At 36.4% G+C, this 21,111-nt stretch overlaps 2 protein-coding genes across 3 annotated transcripts; one reads left to right on the top strand and one right to left on the bottom strand.

Moving 5' to 3' along the window:
- The first annotated feature begins 3,203 nt into the window (after window positions 1–3,203).
- On the top strand, window positions 3,204–5,788 carry LOC18431315 (uncharacterized). The gene is made up of 2 exons (XM_006841440.4): window positions 3,204–4,520; window positions 5,286–5,788. Exons 1-2 carry the CDS (start codon window positions 3,257–3,259, stop codon window positions 5,618–5,620), a joined length of 1,599 nt encoding a protein of 532 aa, XP_006841503.1. The 5' UTR covers window positions 3,204–3,256; the 3' UTR covers window positions 5,621–5,788.
- Window positions 5,789–13,079: 7,291 nt separating this feature from the next.
- On the bottom strand, window positions 13,080–18,842 carry LOC18431314 (F-box/LRR-repeat protein 3). Of its 2 annotated transcripts, none has more exons than XM_088858805.1 (7): window positions 18,062–18,842; window positions 17,636–17,761; window positions 16,427–16,531; window positions 15,896–16,295; window positions 14,319–14,448; window positions 13,875–14,160; window positions 13,080–13,513 (listed from the first exon to the last, which is right to left on the bottom strand). In XM_088858805.1, exons 1-7 carry the CDS (start codon window positions 18,692–18,694, stop codon window positions 13,256–13,258), a joined length of 1,938 nt encoding a protein of 645 aa, XP_088714931.1. In that variant the 5' UTR covers window positions 18,695–18,842; the 3' UTR covers window positions 13,080–13,255. The 2 variants fall into 2 exon arrangements, with proteins under 2 accessions (XP_088714931.1, XP_006841502.1); XM_006841439.4 differs by having other exon boundaries at window positions 13,875–14,169.
- Between the last annotated feature and the right edge of the window lie 2,269 nt (window positions 18,843–21,111).

A 21,111-nucleotide genomic window follows, 5' to 3' on the forward strand; every position in this document is an offset into this window, starting at 1 on the left:
CTGCAAGACAAGTTCTGGCTCTAATTTCATTATTTTTTGTGAAGAAACAAGGAAGAACATTGAAAATTATGGATTAGATTTTGCATAAAAATTTTAAAATTACAAAAACTAAAACACGCTAGTTCAGAGGTAAACAGAACCAATCCCCCACCAATTCTGAGTTGGCTGATTCGACCGAACCGAACAAGGAAAATTGTTGCATGCTTCATGGGTTTAAGATGCCATATAATCCCATTAAAATAATACAATGGAGACAAGTCATCCAAATTAAAAAGGGTGAGGTTTGTACAAGGCAGCAACTTTAAACAATCAAAATAAGGCGCACATCAAAATTATCTTGTAAAATGTAGTTTTGATCCTGAAAAATCTTGTGATGCCATACAAATTTACTGCTACCCTTAATTATAAATCAAAGCTCCAGAAATGATGCAGATTCGGTAGATCTATAAAGAAATAGAATTTTGAAAATAGACGGTCCAAATACTGCTTCATATGATGATGCATTATTTTTATGACTTGAAATCCGTTTTTTTTTTTTTTTTTCAATATCCATACATCTCAAGATCAAAATAATTAATTCAGAAAGTGTCTAGTATCAGAAGAACTTTTTCTAATAAATTTTTAAAGTGTGCCTCAATTCTATAGTATAAAGTCAAAACCTTATGTAAACTTTTCCAAATAAAAAATGGGGCATGATAATACAAGGGAGAGGTTAGGTCGCCCATTTGGGTGGCATTAGAGAGAAAGGAGTGAATGGTTTATTAAAAGATCAATGGCCAAATCTGCCCTCTTTAATTCGTGAACTAGTGAAAATATACGGATAAGGAGTGGCAATGGGCTGGGTAGCCTAGCCAGGGCCGATCAGCCTGGCCCTATAAAGTTTGGGCCACGAAATGTGACCCGAGGCACCATGGCCCGAGGGTAGGGCGAGATGGGATCAGGCTGAGGCCAGCCCGGTATGGGCCGGCATGCCCTCTTTTTCGATGTTTTCTTCTTTGTTATTTTCTTTTTTCTTTTTTCCCGATTTGATTTGGCCCAGGTATTGATGTGGCTAGGGCCGGGCTTGAGCCAGGGCTTTGTGTCCTGGTTATAGCCGAGTCAGGCTGGGCAGGCACCGCCCTGTTGCCACCCCTAATAAAGGTGGCATTTTTGTGATTCCCACTATCACATGTGTGCATATGCGTCCCTTATCACATTTTATAATGGCCCCAATTTTCCTGCATCATTCCAACAAGGCAGTATTCTTTCACAAATCTAAGAAGTCCTCGTTGCACCATCTAATCACATAGGACAGCATGGGCGTTTGTGGGGTAAAAGGTCCCTCGCCAAATGTTTTAGTAGTAAATTTTTTTTTTTATAGGGATGCAACTTTATATTATAGAAGTAAAATGTATCTCAAAAATCTAATACAAAAGGGTGTTAAGGAGTTAGAAAAACTTCCAATTGATCACATTGATCTCCAGATGTATGGATAAAAAAAAAAAAACATGAATTTCAAATCCTAAAAATTGTGTAGTTTTTGAGATGTATGTTTCAAATCCTAAAAAATTTTCTGGACTATCTATTTTTAAGATTTTTAAGTTATTATAGATCTGCTCAATTGCAATGTCTTGAAATTTTGAATTTCATAATTAAGGCTAAACATGGATTTACAAGCTATAGTAAGAGTTCTCACACCAAAACTACATCTTCCAACAAAATTTAGAAGTGCACTTTACTTGTACAGTTCCAAGTGGCACCTTATACAAACCTCACCCTTTCGATAATGTTTTTTTCATCTTCCTTTTTTGGTAATTCACTGGGAAGACATGCTCCTACCCGTTTTTTTAAGTAGATTAAGAATGCCCGTACCCTTTTTTTTAAGTAGATTAAGAATTAGCCTTTTCAAGGTGTCAATAAGGTGATATTAGTAGTGGAATGAAAACTACGGTGTTGGGGTGCTACCACCACAGCCAGCCCTTTTCCCAAAACCTTTTTGATAGTGGTTTGATTTCAAATTTTGGTCACTTTTTATGGTTCACAGTTCAAACTATAATTATAATTGACCAAATGATATCAGTCGATTACCATTCTGGTCCATGGCGTATTGGTTGTTTTAACTTCAATTGGAATTTGTTAATGTTTGGTGGGAGAATAGCAGCGCTGGTTACAATGCGATGGTGGTGGAGCGGTTACGATCGTACTGCAGTAGTAGTGGTGGTTTTTTTTTGGTACCTCAGTGGTGGTTCAGTGCTAGAGGCCTTGTGTTTTTATTAAAGGAAAAAGTTTATATAAGGTAGAAAGATATAAAATGAGTTTTTAGGTGGGATTATATACTATGACGCATTTATTTTTTATATAAAGAGATCGTAATTGGTATTAACTATTAGATTTCAAATTGAATGGCTCAGAATATGCTACAAAGTTCGAGAAATTATTTTTTGAATATGGAGTCTAGTCAATGATACACTCATAACTATCCGATTTAAAATCTGATAGATAAAAATAATTGTAGCCTCCTTATACTAAAAGAATAATCGCTTTGTAAGATTAAAAAAAAAAGAATAATCTCTTCGTATACTTTCACTTCAAAATTCTCAAAAATATTGTTTTTTTATAGGGACATGAGGCCCTCCCATTTTCAATATTCAAGTAGTTATAGGTCTGCTTATAGTTAAAGCTGTTAAAATTTATAAATAGGAATGAAAACAGATTTTTAGTCCTGCAAAAATTACCCCTACCAAAACTTCATTTTCTGACAAATGATTCGCCTTTATTGTTTAAGGTGGGCCCCCTACTGAACGGCAACTATTTGTTTTCGCACGTCCTTCTCTCTGGATCACTGTCCAACTCGTCGATTGATCGGTAATGATCTTACCGCACGTTCAAGCGTGGACGTGTCGCTATCAAAGTATTCCACTACTACATTTTGGTATTCCAGTACGTTTTTTCTTGCCATTTTGGTGTTCCACCATGTGCGTTAGTTTTGCGTGATATACTTTCTCTCTCTAGGATGAACTTCAATGACGAATCTGTCGCTAAAAATGAGCAGGAATGCAGGTGGTGTGACCCTTCGTGCGAACGTCTTTCTTAGTGCGCCACTCTCCTTCTAAGCTGCTCTCTCTCTCTCTCTCTCTCTCTCTCTAAGTTGCGAGCCACCCATGTTGCGTGATTGAAGATTGTTGTTACCTGAACCATTCCCACCCTATATAAAGGGGGACCCTGTCGAAGCTTTTTGCAACATTCCTCTCTCTCTCTCTCTCTCTCTCTCTAGGGAATGGCATTGGCATCAGGATTGCGTTTCTCTCTCTTGGTTCTCCTGGTGTCTACTGGTGCAGCTGCTGAAGCACTTGGATATGGCAACGAGAGAAGAAAAACAATGGGCCATGAGGAACCCAATCCACCAGATTACACAACACTGGCCCACGAGGAACCCAATCCACCAGATTATGCGAAAATGGCCAATGAACCCAGTCCACCAGATTACATGACACTGGCCCATGAGGAACCCAATCCACCAGATTATGCAAAAATGGCCAATGATCCCAGTCCAGCAGATTACACAACACTGGCCCATGAGGAACCCAACTCCCCAGATTACAAAACACTGGCCAGTGAACCCATTCCACCAGATTATGCACTAATGGCCCTTGAACCCAGTCCAGCAGATTACACAAAACTGGCCCATGAGGAACCCAGTCCAGCAGATTACACAAAACTGGCCCATGAGGAACAAAATCCACCAGATTACACAACACTGGCCCACGAGGAACCCAATCCAGATTATGCGAAAATGGCCATTGAACCCAGTCCACCAGATTACACGACACTGGCCCATGAGGAACCCAATCCCCCAGATTACAAAACACTGGCCAGTGAACCCATTCCACCAGATTATGCAAGAATGGCCCTTGAACCCAGTCCAGCAGATTACACAAAACTGGCCCATGAGGAACCCAGTCCAGTAGATTACACAAAACTGGCCCATGAGGAACCCAATCCACCAGATTACACAACACTGGCCCACGAGGAACCCAATCCACCAGATTATGCAAAAATGGCCAATGAACCCAGTCCAGCAGATTACACGACACTGGCCCATGAGGAACCCAATCCCCCAGATTACAAAACACTGGCCAGTGAACCCATTCCACCAGATTATGTAAAAATGGCCCATGAACCCAGTCCAGAAGATTGCACAAACCTGACCCATAAACCCGGGCCAGTTTGTGCACAAATGGCCCATGAACCCACGCCAGTTTATGCAAAAGAGGTCCATGAACCCGCGCCACCACCTTATACAAAAATGGCCCATGAACCCGTGCCACCACGTTATGCACAAATGGCCCATGTAGTGCCACCATTTTCCCGGAAAAGCACGCAAACTTACAGTGACGATCCCGCCATTACGCTCAGCCCACCACCACCACCAAAGGAGAGCGAGAAGCCCTATGGGGACATGTCAAAAGGTGGAATTGACTCCATTGGAGTCCAAGGGATAGTCTATTGTAGATCGACCTCTGGCCTCACTCCTCTTTCAGGTGTTTTTCTTGGATTTAACTTTCTCGAGTCTAAAGTATAGAAAGAGTTCATTTACTTAGGAAGTCACAATCACTCTTTTCCATTAGTTGTATACGTGTTATTGACAAGACTAAAAGTTGAAAAAAAAAAAAAAAATTATCAAAATTTCGTTAAACAATTCAAGCCATCCAATTTGACACTTAATAGCCAAAGGTGACTAAGACCTCCTTTAGGGATTGTAGATCGGAACTTACTAGATTAAATTCTCATGATCGTTAGGATAATAAACCACAACTTCACAAATGAAATTCTGACGATCCTCACGATTACATACCTCTTTCACAAACATTGATTTTGAAAAAAAGTTTTTTCTTTTCTATGATAAAATTGCATCATTTCAATGATTTTTTTTTTTTTTTTAGAGGCATTACCAAACGAGGATGAGAACCCGGTGTTTACTACCAAATAAAAAGAAGGGACATTTATCAAAATAGCTATTAGAGATAAAGTAATCATATTTCGCCCATTTGCAATTGTTCCATCACAAGACTGTATTTCTAGTGGTATTTGGAAATAACATAAAAAGATATAGGTAAAGTGTTAAAATTTTGATCTCTCACAGATAAATATGGGAAATTACCATAAAAGGAATTTAACAAAAATGAAATTAAACCATGATTTACTCTTAACATAAACATCTTTAAGTATAGATCACATGTGTGTGAGATGCCTGGGCTCATAGCACGCACAATTTACCACACCCATTTCCTTTCTGTGTTTCGTAGGTGTGATGGTGAGGGTCTCATGCGTGGCCACGGACCCCACCAGGCTCGAGAGGGCTCCATTCTCAGTGCGAAGCTGCAAAACTGATAAGAATGGCTACTTCTTGGCAACCATGAAGCTCTCAGAAATGAAAGGGCTCGGTTTTAAGGAATGCAAGGCCTTCCTCAAGTCTTCTCCTCTAAACCACTGTGATAACCCGTCAAATGAGAACATGGGATTGACCGGTGCACTCTTTCGCAGTGCTCGCACCATAGCAGGGAAGACGAAGATGAAATTGTTTACAGTGGGACCTTTCTTCTACACCTCAAAGCCAGGTTCTGAGAAGAATATGTATTGAGACTCTTTTTTAGGAGATTAACAGAGAAAGAAAAGGATAAAAGGAATTGTTATGTTAATCTAGTTTTTATTGACTCAGGGAGATTAACAGAGAAAGAAAAGGATAACAGGATTTGTTATGTTAATCTAATTTTTATTGAATATTTTCTTAGTGTTATGCTTGATAAAATGACAACTCTTGCATTGGCGACGTAGCATCTCTCTGTCTCTGACCTTTGTGTGTACTTTAAAAGCTCCCGTACAAGAGCCCACCACTCATTACTAAATTTGACACCCTCATGAGCAACTGATTGGCTAATACTTATTAGCAAATCGCATAAGGATTAATTAAATGATTTTCCCAAACCATTATTCATATAAGGGGTTGTCGACAAAAGAGGCTATTAATCTTCGTGAGGGCGCGCAGCCAAGAAGTCGGGTAATGTTTGTGCTTTCGCCGTTTTTTTGTGGCAAATACATCTTCTCGATAGGGAAATAATTCTCCTAAGCACCTTGTATTCTTCCACTAAGATAATACTGGGCTGTTTCTTTTTCCTCCTCACTCTTTTGAGTGAGTAAAGTACCGAGCGACTCCTCAAAAATCATCACATATAGAACGAGAGGTTTCCCAAGAATTAGGAGCAGATAAGATTGGGGGTTTTCAAAAGATAAGCTCTAATATTATTGGAACTTGGAAATGTCGCCTGTCAGGTTTTTTTTATTCTCCTGAAAATTCATTTTTTCAATAATGGTATAAAAGTCATATTGGAGTATATGTGAAATCCCATATGGTTAACATGAGGCAATGTCATGTACATGGATCCATTTTTTTGCGTTAATAGGATGTATCACTCGACAGAAAAACCCAGTATCACTGGAGGGAAAACCCAGTGTGTTTGAATTCCTTGTAAATTATGGGAATGTTTGGATGACATCCTATTGTATGAGTCATTAGTGGACTAATGACAGGTTTAGCTCACTTTATAAGATTAACAGTTTGGTGACAGCTTGTTAATCCTAATTAACTGCATTTAAGGGAATTAAGGTAGGAGTTACATTTAGATCTCAACCCCTATAGACCATGAATGTAAGAGTTACTAAATTAAAGTGTTCTTTATAAAAGGAGGTTAATCCCTTTAGAAAAGAGAGAGACTGATAGAAACGAGGCGAAAGAGATTCACCAAGAGGACCCTCAAGGTAGCATCTCACCGGATGGCTTGCCCTATAAGATTTAGTATAGAACCTTAGGTCTCTCGTGTGATTTAAGAATAGATCCGAGTAAGTTGTTTAGCGATTTTAATTTTATTTATATGTTATTATTTTTATTGGGACTAACATCGTATCATTCAAAAGGCGTATCCTTTAACAAACGGGTAAAAGGCTTATGCTGTCCTGAAATATTGGAGATGAATCTTCGAATATATGCAAGTTTTCCTTGGAGCGACCTGTGCTATCAAAAATTTCTGGGTGGTGGCATTTCTTGTATGGCCTTGACCTTAACAGGCTCAATTTCCAACCCACGGTATCTCCCTTAGGAGCATACTATACATTTACTTTCTCATGATGAGTTTTTTTAGGCACTTAGAGAGTGAGAGTTAAAAAGTTTTTTCTTTTTGAGGTCATTCGTCGGATTATAAAGGTCACTTTCCCAAAATTTGAGATCAAAAGAATATCCCTAAAGCAAGTTTTGATTGAGGGAGTAAATAAATAGTATACTCCCATGAGAGTAGAAAAAGATAGGTTTTAACAATGGCATTTTATTCCTTTACGAATCTCGGGGTGATTTTTTTTTTTTTTTTTAGGTACATAGAAAGTGAGAGTTAAAAGAAAAAGAATGTCTTTGAGTTCATGTATCGGATTCTAAAGATCACATCCCCAAAATTTGAAATAAAAAAGATATCCCTAGAGTTAATTTTGCAATTAAATGCATAGTATACTCCTACATGAGTATAAAAAGACAGGTTTTAAGAACATTTTTATCTCTTTACGAGTTACAACGTACAATGCTACGCATAGGGAAGAATTTACCCCGTTTGGAACCGAAACTCAAATTTTATATCTTATCTAGATCTTTTTTGTATCCGATAGTTTGGATCCAAATCTAAAGTTTAGATCTGAATGGTAATTCAAATCTAATCTGGGTATAGGTGGATCTGATCCAGATCCAATCCAGTTATTAAATTATTTTATATTATTTTATAGGAAAAAATTTATATAAGGTTGCAACCTTGTAGAATTAAAGACGCAACTGAAAACTCCATCAAAAAAGGTTGTTTTAATGTTGAAAGATTGTCTAATTGATCATCTCGAGATGTACAAGCATTGAAAAAAAATAAAAATTGAGTCCTGAAAATAATGCATCTTACAACATAATATCTAGACCGTCCATTTTCAAGATTTTCATATATTTATAAAGCTACTTGATTTTAACTATTTTTGGACTTTAAAATTTTATAATTAGAGAAAAAAGATAACCGAGGCTCGAAACAATGAAATTAGAGCCTACCTCAAAAATTTCACTAGATGATGTTATTTTGATACTCAAATATATTCAATTTGATCATCTCGACATCAAGATGCATGGACATGAGAGCAAATAGATTTCAGGTTTTAAAAATAGTGTATTTTGTAACGCTTTTTGGACCGTCAATTTTCAAGATTTTTAAGCTTTCATAAATTTGTCGATCTACATTATTTTTAAAGCCTTTAAACTTTATAGATTAAAATTAAAATATATTTTAAGGCTGTCACAAAGATTTTTAGTATAGAAACCACATTTCTGGATACTATTTGAAGGTAGGCTCTAATTTGATTGCTTAGAGCCTAGGCTCTATACAAACCGCACCTATATATATATATATATATATATATATATATATATATATATATATATATATATATATATATATATATATATATATATATATATATAAGTCATTTTTTTTTTTTCTTTTCATCTTGTAGAATGGTCATATATTGGTCATTTGGATCAAAATGCATCATAAGGTGCAGACAATTCATGGCTTCAATAGAGCAATAGAAAATTCTTGAAAATTCACAAGGCTTCTAAAGTAATTCCATAGATTCTCACTGAATAACAGTTAGTAGTGTTGCAATAAATATATCGGTACATATAAAGTCCAGCCTAATGAACTGTTATATAACAAGGTCATAACTGTTCCAAAGTCCGAACTAGATTTGACTAGAAATTTGTGATGAATGTACTCATGCCAACCTGCAAAAGGATACGATTTGAAAGATAAAATGTAGCACAGAATCGAGTACCTCTACCACGTGCTTCGATTTCCTATTAAAAACCCAAGGAATTCATTATAAACTTAACCAATAAACATGAATGTTTTGATACTATTCAGTCCACACAAACTCATTCCACATTTCCACATTGAAGAAGAAAGTAGAACAAAAAAACATGCTTTTATTAAAAAATATATATAACGTTACAAGCAATCCAACAAGCTCACCAAAAATATATAACATTAAAAGCAAAGAAATATTTTTTTTCGTATATTCATAAAAAAAAAAAACAAATTTTTGTAAAAAAAGAAAAAATATAACATTAAAAACAATCCAAGAAGCTCATCAAAAATATATAACATTAAATAGAAAATAATATTTTTCTCATATTCATCACAAAAAACATATTTTTGTAAAAAAATAGATATATCATTAAAAACAATCCAACAAGCTCACTAAAAATATATAACATTTAAAAGAAAGAAATATTTTTTTCTCATATTCATAAAAAAAAAACATATTTTTGTAAAAAAAATATAACATTAAAAACAATTCAACAAGCTCACCAAAAATATATAACATTAATTTTTTTGCTCATATTCATAAAAAAAAAATATTTTTGTAATATATATAAATATGTAACATTAAAAACAATCCAACAAGCTCACAAAAAATATATAACATTAAAAGGAAAGAAATTTTTTTTTCGTATTCATCACAAAAAGACATATTTTTGTAATATATATATATATATATATATATATATATATATATATATATATAACATTAAAAATAATCCAACAAGCTCACCAAAAATATATAAAATTAAAAAGAAAGAATCTATTTTTTCTCATATTCATCGCAAATAACATATTTTTATAAAAAATAATAATAATAATTTTATTAAGAAACAATTTTTTTTTAAGAACCCTAAAATCAAGCCAAAGAACACAATTATAGTCAAAATCAGCCCCAAATCTTTCATTTTTTGAACAAATTGACATGGGCATATGATAGATACTTCAATCACAATTTAAATTCCCCAAATATTATGAAGATCAATTCACAATTGAGATCGTTCTTCAAAACATGACGGATATTTCACTTCACGCAATTTTCAAAACAAAAATGCAGCAAACAAAAATTCATATAAATAAATATACTTAATGATAAATCAACATACCTAATGTATTCGATTTATGAAGCTTTGATGATCAAAATTAACTGATCAATTCAATAAAAAACGATCAATATATTGATCAAAAATCAAATTTTTTTTATCGAACACAATTCTTCGAGCAGCAACATTTTTGGCCGAAATCAACCTCCAAAATTCATCTTTTTCAACAATTTGAAATAGGAAAAAGTTTAAGGCTTCAGTAATGAATCAAAGCCCTCCATTTCTATGGGGTATTGAAGCTCAGATTAAAATAACAGCCTCTGCATGAAATAACGGTCATTATGTAATGAAATACCATTATATCCGATATATCGCCTATTATATCAGAAAACCAGACCGGTTAGTAGAAACCGGCCGGTTTTTCATTAAAACTAACGGTTTGACCTCGAACCGGCCGGTTTTCGTGCTCATTGTTTTTGGAGGTCCTCGAATTTTTACTAGTTCCATAAAACCGGCCTTAATCGGAATCGGTACCTTGCCGGTACTGATCTAACCGGTCAGTACCGATCTAACCGGCCAGTTTTGTGAACACTGGCTCTAAACAATCAAATTAGAGCCTACCTTCAATTAGTGTCGAGAAATATGGTTTCAATACTAGAAATATTTGTGATAACCTTAAAATATCTTTTCATCTTTATTTATAAAGTTTAAAGCTTAAAAAATAGTGTAGACCGACAGATCAATGAAAACTTGAAAATCTTGAAAATTGATGGTCCAAAAATACGTTACAAAATACACTATTTCCAAAACTTGAAATCCATTTTTTTTTTCTCATGTCCAGGCATCTTGATGTCGATATGATCTTCTTTTAGTTAAATTTTTGAGGTAGGCTCTAATTTGATTGTTTAGAGCCTATCTCTCTCTCTCTCTCTCTCTCTCTCTCTCTCTCTATATATATATATATATGGAAAAAATTTATATAAAGTTATATATATATATATGGAAAAAATTTATATAAAGTTGCAACCTTAAAATGTAGAATCACAGATGCACCTAAAAAATCTATCGAAAAAGCTATTTTAATGTTGAAAAACGATTTAATTGATCATCTCGACATCGAGATGTATGAATATTAAAAAAAAAAAGTTTTTGAGTTCCAAAAATAGTGCACCTTGCAACACATTATCTATACCGTCCATTTTCAAAATTTTCATATGTTTTAGATCTACTTGATTTTAACCAATTTTAAAGTTTAAAATTTTCTAATTAGATATAAAAATAATTTTTAAGATAATCTTAAAAAAAATTTACAACAAAATCACATGTTATGATAAAATTTAGAAGTACGCCTTAATTGGATTCTTTAAAGTTGCAACCTTATAGAAACCGCACCCTCAGTTACATAATAAAGAAAAATTTCTTTGTACTCTAAAACAAGAAATTAAATATAAATATATAGAAGAACAAATACAGGATCCCTTGATCCAACAAAAGATTCAATCAAAGTGATGCAGTAAACACCTTAATATATACCATTACATTATTTTGTAGGAAGTACGGCCTTATTAGCAGCAAGATCAGAAGATCTGCTATCTAACCTTCGTTGTCCTACATTATCCCATTATAAATGGTATAAGGATGTCTTTTTCTCAATATTGTTAATACGAGAAGATTGTCAATTAGACCATTGGAAAGAAAAATTTATTGCTGGTCTACCCTATTTATTTACAGAAAAAGTCAAAGATAGACTTAGAAAGAAACATAATGGAATTATAGTATACTCAACATATACACTTGGAGAACTTTCAGCAGAAATATGTGCTGAAAGATTAACACAGAATCATCCAATCCAATGGAAACATCCAATTGTAATTGTCCTATACCTACACATAATCTTCATATGCTTACTCAAGAAGATAATCTAATATTAGATATTATTGAAAAAATTACAGATCCCGAAGAAAAAAGATCTGTAATCACCAAATTTATTACATTAACTAAAACAAAAGCAAAAACACCTCCAATTAATAAAACACCTGATGAATACAGTTTTGCCTCTATTATGAAAAGAGTTGGTGAACAACATACCTCCCAACATAAAGAACTTTCTATTTCAGACTTAAAACAAGAAATCAAAGAAGTCAAAAAAAAAGTAAATCAATTAAAAAATAGAATTAAGACTTTAAAATGACCAACTTTTCCACATTTATGACATACTGGAAGTTTATTTTTTGCATTTAGAGAGAATTTGTTTGTAAACTTTTGTTTAGATTTTTTATATTGTTATGTACTTTATTAGTTTTGGATTTATACTTCGTCTTTTTTGTATTTTTTCTTTATATATATATATATATATATATATATATATATATATATATATATATATATATATATATATATATATATATATTTATAAATATAAAAAAATATTTTTTGGATCCTTTTTGGTCCAAATCCTAATCTAGATCCCATATATACTTTTTGGATTCAAATCCGCATCCAAATATTTTGGATCCACGTATACTCTTTGAATCTGAATCCGGATACCAAGGGATCTGTTCTCGATCCGACCTATTCTCAACCCAAGACCTGCTCAAACCCTTCGCAAGTCTACCAAAAACATAAGAATATTTTATCTGAAAAAGTTTATATTCATATACCATTTACTTTTAATAAAAGAAGGCCGTGTCCCTGACTGACCGGACTAAAAATCCAAAGTAACATTTCTTCAACTTCTTGACATAACAAGAACCATCTAACTTGTTAAAAAGGAGTAATTGTGGCTTCCTTGTAATAAAAAAATTTTAAAAAAAAACTGTTATTTAGTGGCTAGGAGCAATATGACCTCCTTACAATAAAGAGTTCACATACTATATAATACACGAACCTTTTTTGGAAGTTGGAAACACCGTTGTCAATGATGGTAATAAATGGCACTAGTACATGCATCATTTTGATGCTCTTTTCCTGCGTAAGCAAAAGATTTTTGTAATTAACCCATCCCTGTCCACCTATATTACATGAGACAATGGTGAGGGAAAGAGAGGAATCCTAAATTACTTTCCCAAAGGAAGTTACCTAATATTGATTTGTTAAAGCATTGACATTTGCAACACGTCCCTTTATCACTCAAAGAAAATCTGGCTTTGGGCCTGTACAAAAACTGACCTCAAACTGCCTATGCATACCGCAATTATATGTACATAGGAAACCATGACTATTACCTATGTTTCGCAATGTCTATGGGATATTATTAGATTCTAGATCAAAACCAGAGGCTTGTTAATCCAGATGCTTGTTAATCCAACGAAACCGCATGCCGCGAGAATGCATGAGTTTAATAAGGTCTCGAGATAGCAAGTACTTCAAGCTCTCCAATGCCTTCACCTTCTTCAAGCTCTCTGAGGAGCGCAAAGCAAACTCCAACCCCTCAACAGACACATTGAGGGCATGTATAATCTTCACATCTTGTAGGCACCTCAGCTTGGCAATCAGAGCAAAAAGCCCCATGTCTGATACCGGGCAATATGAGATGTTGATCTGTGTAAATGGCAAGTTCAGAGGAGACCGATAATAATACAAAACTACAAATAATGGAATCAATTGGAAAAGCATAATATGGTCCATAGGACTATAGGAAAACATTGTCCATGGGAATCATAACCACTGGATGAAAGAACGGATGATGATGGAGGAAGGGGACCTACCATTTGGAATCATGTACTGTTCTAGCAGGCCCCACTCTCAATCATAATGGCCATGGCCCCAATTGTACTATGATCTCCCATAGTCCAATGGAACTCTAATATACTTTCAAACAAAAACAACACTGACATTAAAAGCCCAAAATCCACTGCAAAAATCAAGAGAACATTCCCCATATGAAAAGTTTTATTCTCACCTGCCTCAAATATTTAGAGTGTTGGGCCAGTGCTAGCAACCCCTTGTCATCTATGGAGTAGCACCTCTTAACATCCAATTCCACCAATTTCTTACAACCCCAAGCAATTGAACTCATACCAATGCAAGTCACCTTTAACAAGCTCCTCATTTCAAGAGTAGATAGTTCCTCTAACCGCCCCACATGCTTCATTCCCTCGTCTGTGAGCTGATAACAGTAGGATAAGTTGAGAGTCCTTAACTTTGTGCATCCATCTGCTATGGCAGCCAGTCCATCATCCCCAATTCTGATACACCTGAGCCAACCCACTTCTTAGTTAAATTTCTCATTAAAGAGGAAGAAATAAAAAGACAAGTCCCAGGGATCCAATGACACAGCAAATACAAATATGAAAAAAATGGAAATACAAGGATGAGGAAATATTAGATTTCAGGGATTTCACACCTGTACAGATCGAGTTCTTGAAGTTCTTTGCAGCCTGTCCCAATATGCACCAGCCCTTTATTGGATAAGTTGAGGCAAAGTCCTAATTTCAAGCTTCTCAAATGCGAGCATTGTGATACATATTTGAGTCCTGAGAATTCCCATGGGCAAAAGTTGAAGGAAAGAATCGTCAGGAACACAGATACAGGCTTACCCCAAGTCTGGAAACAAATCTAGCCCATTCACAGAAATTCCTTTAAAAGAGTGGTAAAAGATGATATAAAAGCTTTTCTTTGAATTACACGAGGTAACAATGGTGTGGCATTCAAAGATTGCCAAGGTAAATAGATAATTAGAAAGAATAGAGTTTCTATAGAAGCCAACACGTGGTTTTCCCCTTTTTTGTCTCTCTCCTAGAAGCTTCTACTAATAAAACATTTTTAATCAAGCATTATGCGACCTCTTATAAGTGAACTACATTACCATTAGAGAAATCACATGAAAAGACCACACAGCACTTTTATGTTCATATATATGGATAATTAACTCAGTTACATTGGGTTGTAAGTAGGGGACCAATGTTGGTGCTTTGGACAAATAAGGAAAGTGATAGAGTGAAGATGAAGTGTTGCATAGTAGAAAGTGAGAAAGTAAAGTGAAGCAAGACAGTGATGTACAAATGTTGTAATGAATGAAACGAGTGCTTAGAAGTGTACTTATGTAGTGTAATAAGGGTAGTAGAGTGATTATAATATAACGAATGAAGTGATGTGCAATTGAGCAAACAACTATAAGTACAATATTTTATGGGTTATTCCTCCTTTAAATGTGTAGTGTGTGATTGTTTGCTGAAACCCCACAAATGGTATTAGAGCTACATAAGAGAGGAGCCATTTATCGTGAGCAGTACAATACTGTGAAGCCCACAAGTCAAGGACCAAGCTTCTTCGTGGTAGAAATGATGAGCAACCACATTAATTAGAATGGCCAACCTAGCAAACATAACCGGTGGGCTCACGAAGTTAAACTATCACAATTATGACAACTAGCATTTGCACCTAGAATCATAACCACAAGGCCAAGACCTCTAGAAAGTTATCAACAACAATACGCCTGTCGCACCTACAAGAGAGAACGCATACAATGTAGCACTTTACTTTTATACACATTACATCACAATCATTGTGCTATCTTTTAGACTTATTTATTATGCTACTCATTATACTCTACACTCTGATCCACCACTTTCCAACATCCCACCACTCTCCTAGGTCATACAACTTTCTCCCTCGCTACCATGCAACCTCATTTCACTGACTCACTACTACACCTTACTTCACTCTTCCACTTGTTCCATATGCCCAAAGCACCAACAAGGGTCGCCTATTTATAGCTCAAAATAACCAACTTAACCATCTCTTCTAAATGTATAGACACAGAAAGTGCCATGTGGTCTTCTCATGCAATTCCACCATACAGGGTAATTTAATTCACTTATGAGAGGTCACATAATGCTTCAATGAAAAAAGAATCTTAGTAGAAGCTACTTCTACAGTTGCATAAACAGGGAGCATTTCAGCACAATCATTATGAATTACCTGAATCATTGATGTTAAAGCAATCTGTAAGATCAAGCTCTGAGAGAGAAGGGCAGCCTGATCCCAGCTCTTGCAGGCCCATATCGGAAATTAGGTCGCATGACTCAAGCTTGAGGCAAATGAGGTCCCTACAAGAGGTTCCAATGGCCAAGATTGCGACATCTGTTATTTGGTGGCAGCAGGTGAGATCTAAGGACCTCAGGCTATTGCAACCATTCAAAAGTTCAATGATTCCTTGATCAGTCACTCCAGGGCACTTGCTTAAACTCAGCTCAACCAAATTCTTCAAACTCAAGCCAATAGAACAGAGAATTGAAGCATAAATCTCACACCCATCAATGTCAAAGGTGCTCAAGCTCCTTAGGTTCTTTATTTTAGAGAGCAAGGGAGAAGTCAGCTCCTGTAGAATTACCCAGGTGATCCAAGCAAGATATCAGAATGGATCCAGGTGATCCAAGTCAGGAATTCAAATAAAGTTTTACGAGACATTGAGAGAAATGGAAGGGAATCGATTTTTTGGGTCACACTTACAGGGAGAATATGAGCAGCATTGAGGTGCTGGAGATTTTGGTGGCCTCTCATTATTGAAATAAGGCCTGAGGATGTCACATTATCACACCTTGAAACATCAATTCTCTGCAAAATACGCATGATTCCAGGAAGAAAGGAACCAGTAAGTCATCAATATCATTTCATGCTTTTGATCATTCATGGAAAGAATGTTCATAAGTCACAAGGATGCTGAACTATAATGTCTGCGAAATGGTTCAGTGTTTGGAATTCTGCATAAATAATTTACTTGGTTCAAACTGGGAAAGAGAAATGGCTAATGCAGAAATATTACTAAGGGAATCGGAATGCATTACTGCGAAAACAAAAATGTATGTGCTCCAAAAAGGTACCATAAAAAATGTCGAGTGGAAGCTAAGTATCTGCATCATATTCATTTTCAACAAATGTAATTTCTTCACAAACTGGGGAACTAAGTTCCCTTGATAAATTTGTTTACACTTGGAAACATGGAGGATAAGAATTAAGACAAACTCATGTTTATGCGGCCAAAAGAATAGGGCTCATCCCATTTTCTCACTACCTAACTGAGCTTTGACTCCCAAATATTCCAAGGGAAAAGAAACATAGCATCCCTTAACCACATTTTCTCTCTTCTTTTAAGAGCAAAAGGAGAAATTTGGGACAAATTTGTCAAATGCTTACGGATTCCATAGGTTTTGGGCTTTCGCAGGCCCTAGAATAATAAAGGAATTCAGAGAAAGCCAAGGGAACAGAGGAATATAAATTTATTTAAAAAAAAAAAAAAGAAAGAAAAGAAAATTGAGAACCGGGAAAATGAAAACTGAGAATTGAGAACTAAAAAATCTTCGAAGTATAGAAAATTAGAAATAGGTAAAGCACAAAATGCATGGGTTCCACCAGGGTTTTTTTTTTTTTTGGCGGTAGATCAGGGGGATTATATGTTGCAGTGAGTGGATTTTCTAGGGATATAATTTAAAGTGAGCAAAGAAAAAAAAAACAAATAAAGACTAATTTAATGGTGGCCAGTGAGGTCAACCCATAGGGTTCACAGTTCACACAGCTTGAAACCACAAGGGAAAAGTACAGTTCTTTTAACATCCAAATCACAGTACAAAAAATGCACTGAGAGCGATAGGAACAAAACGATGGCCAATGACTGAGCAGAAAAAGGGGCTAGAAAAGAGAGAGAAATGGTATTGACTGTACCAAGAGAGAGTCGCATCCTTTGCCTAGTGAGGCGAGGCCGTCATCGTCTACATAGAAGCATCTCACCATTGACAAAACCTCCAGCTTTTTAAGAGCAGAGACCGATGCCAGGCCATCGTTTGTCACCTGCAAAACACAATGTAGAAAACAAGCAAAGATTAGTGCAGGGTTTAGAGGGAGAGGTATTCTAGGTCGGAAAGAGATGAACTCGGAGAGAGAGAGGTATGACCGCACGTTTAGAGCGAGAGGTATGCATTTTCAGGTGGAAAAAAGAGGGGAGAGAGAGGCACCAATATCCAAGGGAGAAAGAGAGAAATTCACTGAGAATAATAGTGTCCAGAGAGCAATGGATGTTCCGATCTGAAAGACAGAAGCTCGAGACCGAAGAAAGAGAGAGAAAAAACAAAGAAAGAGAGAGTCCAAAACCTTGAGGTAAGATATATCGAGAGATCTCAGCCCCCTACACTTAGCAGCAACCAAATCGATCCCCAAATCAGTAACCTCCATGCACCATTTCAACCCCAACTCCTCCAACCTCTCTCCGCACCCGACTGCAATTCTCGCCACGCCTATATCAGTCACACCCAAACACTTCACCATCCTCAACCTCCTCAATTTCTTCAACCTTGCCACCACCGAGGCCTCCAAATCACCAAACCCTAACCAGTACGAGACGTCCACCTCCTCTAGCAATGGGCACCCTTCCACCAAGCCCTCGAGGCCTGCCAAACTGAGCCCACTTACTCGCCTAAGGTCCAGAACCCTGAGCCCACGCGCGAGCCCACTGAGCTCGTGGCCCACGAGCCTCGGGCACGCACTCAGGTCCAGTTGCTCGAGCCATGGGTGCCTCCGGGCCAGGTCCGCCAGCTCATCTCGACGGAAAACCGCTTTTCTCTTGCGGGAAACCGTTTCTACTTTGTGGAACTCACGGCAAACCAGTCGCCAGGATTTGCGGTCTGTGGGTTCCGAAACCTTGTCCAAGACTCGGAGTAAGAGGTCCTCGGATAAGGACCGGAGGGTTAGGGAAGGGTCGGCCGAGAGGCGGGGACTTTTAGCCATGGAGCCTGGTTTTCCGACCAAAAAAGAGCGGTTTTTGAGTGATTTAGCCGCTTACTACTGTATTCGATCTGGTTTTAATAGAGCGAAGAAAAGGTAAAGGAAACAGTCATTGCCTGCTCGGAAAACCGCCTTCACCACCACCTCCTTTACTCGCCATCCCCTTCCCCAGAAGCGTTTAGAGTGTACCAGAGAGGGGAGGGTCCCCACTGCTAGATCTTAACCTCTCGTATCTCAAACATGACAGAAACGCCCCTACCGTAACCGTAAATTGTCCGAAATGTACTCAGAGTAGTCAACAGCGACAACACAAAATATCATAACCCTTCTTCGGTCATTAGGGACACAGATGGATTAGTATTCAGTCTTCAATAAACAAATAATTCTTCCGGTTCTTGGGTTTTACTTCCTCGACTGGATATTTAAAAAGGGTATTGAATGAAATCGTAATTATTATTGGCTATTAGTTTTGAAATCGGATGATTGAAGATGTGACATTGTTTATGTACAATTTTAAAACAAAATTTTATAAAGATTATGGTAAATTTTTATCTAGCGGATTTCATGTTTAATGGTTAAAACTTAAAAGTGATTACGATTTTTTTTTGTATTAAAAATAAATTATCTTTTTATATATATTTTAAAAAAAAAATGATAGACTTACAATCCAAATTAAAAGTTAATCTAAAGCGACTTTCCCTCGGAGTTTTGAACAGATTATGGGAGTTTCTCTTTCTTTTATTTACAAAAATTACGAATTTTTATGGAAGATTAAAAAAAAAATTATATCACGAGAATCTTTTCTCGACTATTTAGATTAGGATTATTGCTTCCCAAACATTATTTGTTTTCATCTTTTCCAAGGTTTTATTTTTTACACCAATTCTCTTCCGGTACGGTTTGGTTTGGTTAGGTTTGCTTTGTGGATTCCGAACGGACAATTCGCCAATCCCTAGGACATACATGTATGGATGGAGTGGGCGATCCGGGTTTTAAGAAACAGTGTTGGAAATAAGACCACGACAACAAGCGAAATATGAGATGGTTTAGACGTAGGGGCAGCATGGGCATATTTTTATAAGAATTTGGGTAGGGCCCACCATCTTTCGGTCTTTATTTAATAAGTGCTTTTAATTGGAGCGTGGAGGCCATCGGCTCCAAGCCAAAGGTGCGGTCCTCACGTACCCCGAAAGTACAACCGTTCGTGCAACACGTCCGGCCCAATCCCCACCGTCCATTCAGCTCAACCGTACCCCTCTATAAGTGCACCAGCCGTACCCCTTTGTCCCCCGGAGCGGTGGCCCCACCTCGCCCGAAGTTTCCGCCGACCTTCTCGCATATTCTGCCTAACTAACCCTAGTACCGTTTCCGTGTGCCGCGTGTCCGATTTAGTTAACCATGGTTAGCTTCCATTGGTGGGACCCGCCCCCTCTCGTCCGCGTGCATGTACCATTCCCGCTTTATACGCATCGATTCAAGCGTGTGTACGGATGTCTATTGAATTGACCGTTGTTGGTGTACGGAGTCGCTGGGTTTGTGCATAATTTTTTACTGTTTTGGTGTTGGGCCAAATTTAGGTGTGCGTCGTGGCTGCCCAATTGGAGGACGGTTCCTTTGGCTCTCGCCAATGGCCCTTTGGCGCTGACGACGCTGCTTCGGACACCACCAAAAAAGCATGTTTATATAAGGGTCTCTTGCAATGCATGGAATGCGATTAATAGAGGGTGTGCGGTTTGCATTAGCCTTATGCCCTAAACCATCCAAGCAATCGGCACCTTTAAATTAATTAGTCTCGAAAGATTGTTTCAATATTGAAAATTTTTGTGATGCCTTAGAAATTTATTTTTATCGCTAATTATGAAATTTCAAGCATTAAAAAAAAAAATATAGATCAAGCATAACTATTAACACTTGAAAATATTAAAAGTTGACAGTCTAGATAATGTATTACAAGATGTATTATTTTCAAGACTCGAAGTCTATGTTTTTTAGAGAAAGTATATAATGAGATTATTTACTTTTGGTATAAGATAGTCATAATTAATCTTGTTCACTAAATGTGGAATTGGATTGATTGCATTTATTTTATTGACCAAAATCAAAGTTCAAAATAAATTTTCTCAAACATCGTGACACACCCAAGCTATCAGAATTCGCATCGAATGGTTGTAAATAATTGTGACCTTCTTGTACCGATGGTGCATAGTCTATTTGTATATAATCTTTTTTTTATATATTTATATATCTCAAGATCAAGATGATCGAATTTGATGGTCTTTCAACATTGAAATAACTTCTTCTACTGAATTTTTGAAGTGCGTCTTAATTTGATTATTTAAGACCTAAACGTTATATAAACTTTTTCGTTAATGGAGAAGAAAAAAGTAAGTTATATACGGTTGGGTTTATATGCTATGCCC

The sequence above is a fragment of the Amborella trichopoda genome, chromosome 2 (assembly GCF_054954075.1).
Source record: "Amborella trichopoda isolate Santa Cruz 75 chromosome 2, AtrichopodaSantaCruz75HAP2 v2.0, whole genome shotgun sequence".
Classification (NCBI taxonomy): Eukaryota; Viridiplantae; Streptophyta; class Magnoliopsida; order Amborellales; family Amborellaceae; genus Amborella; species Amborella trichopoda.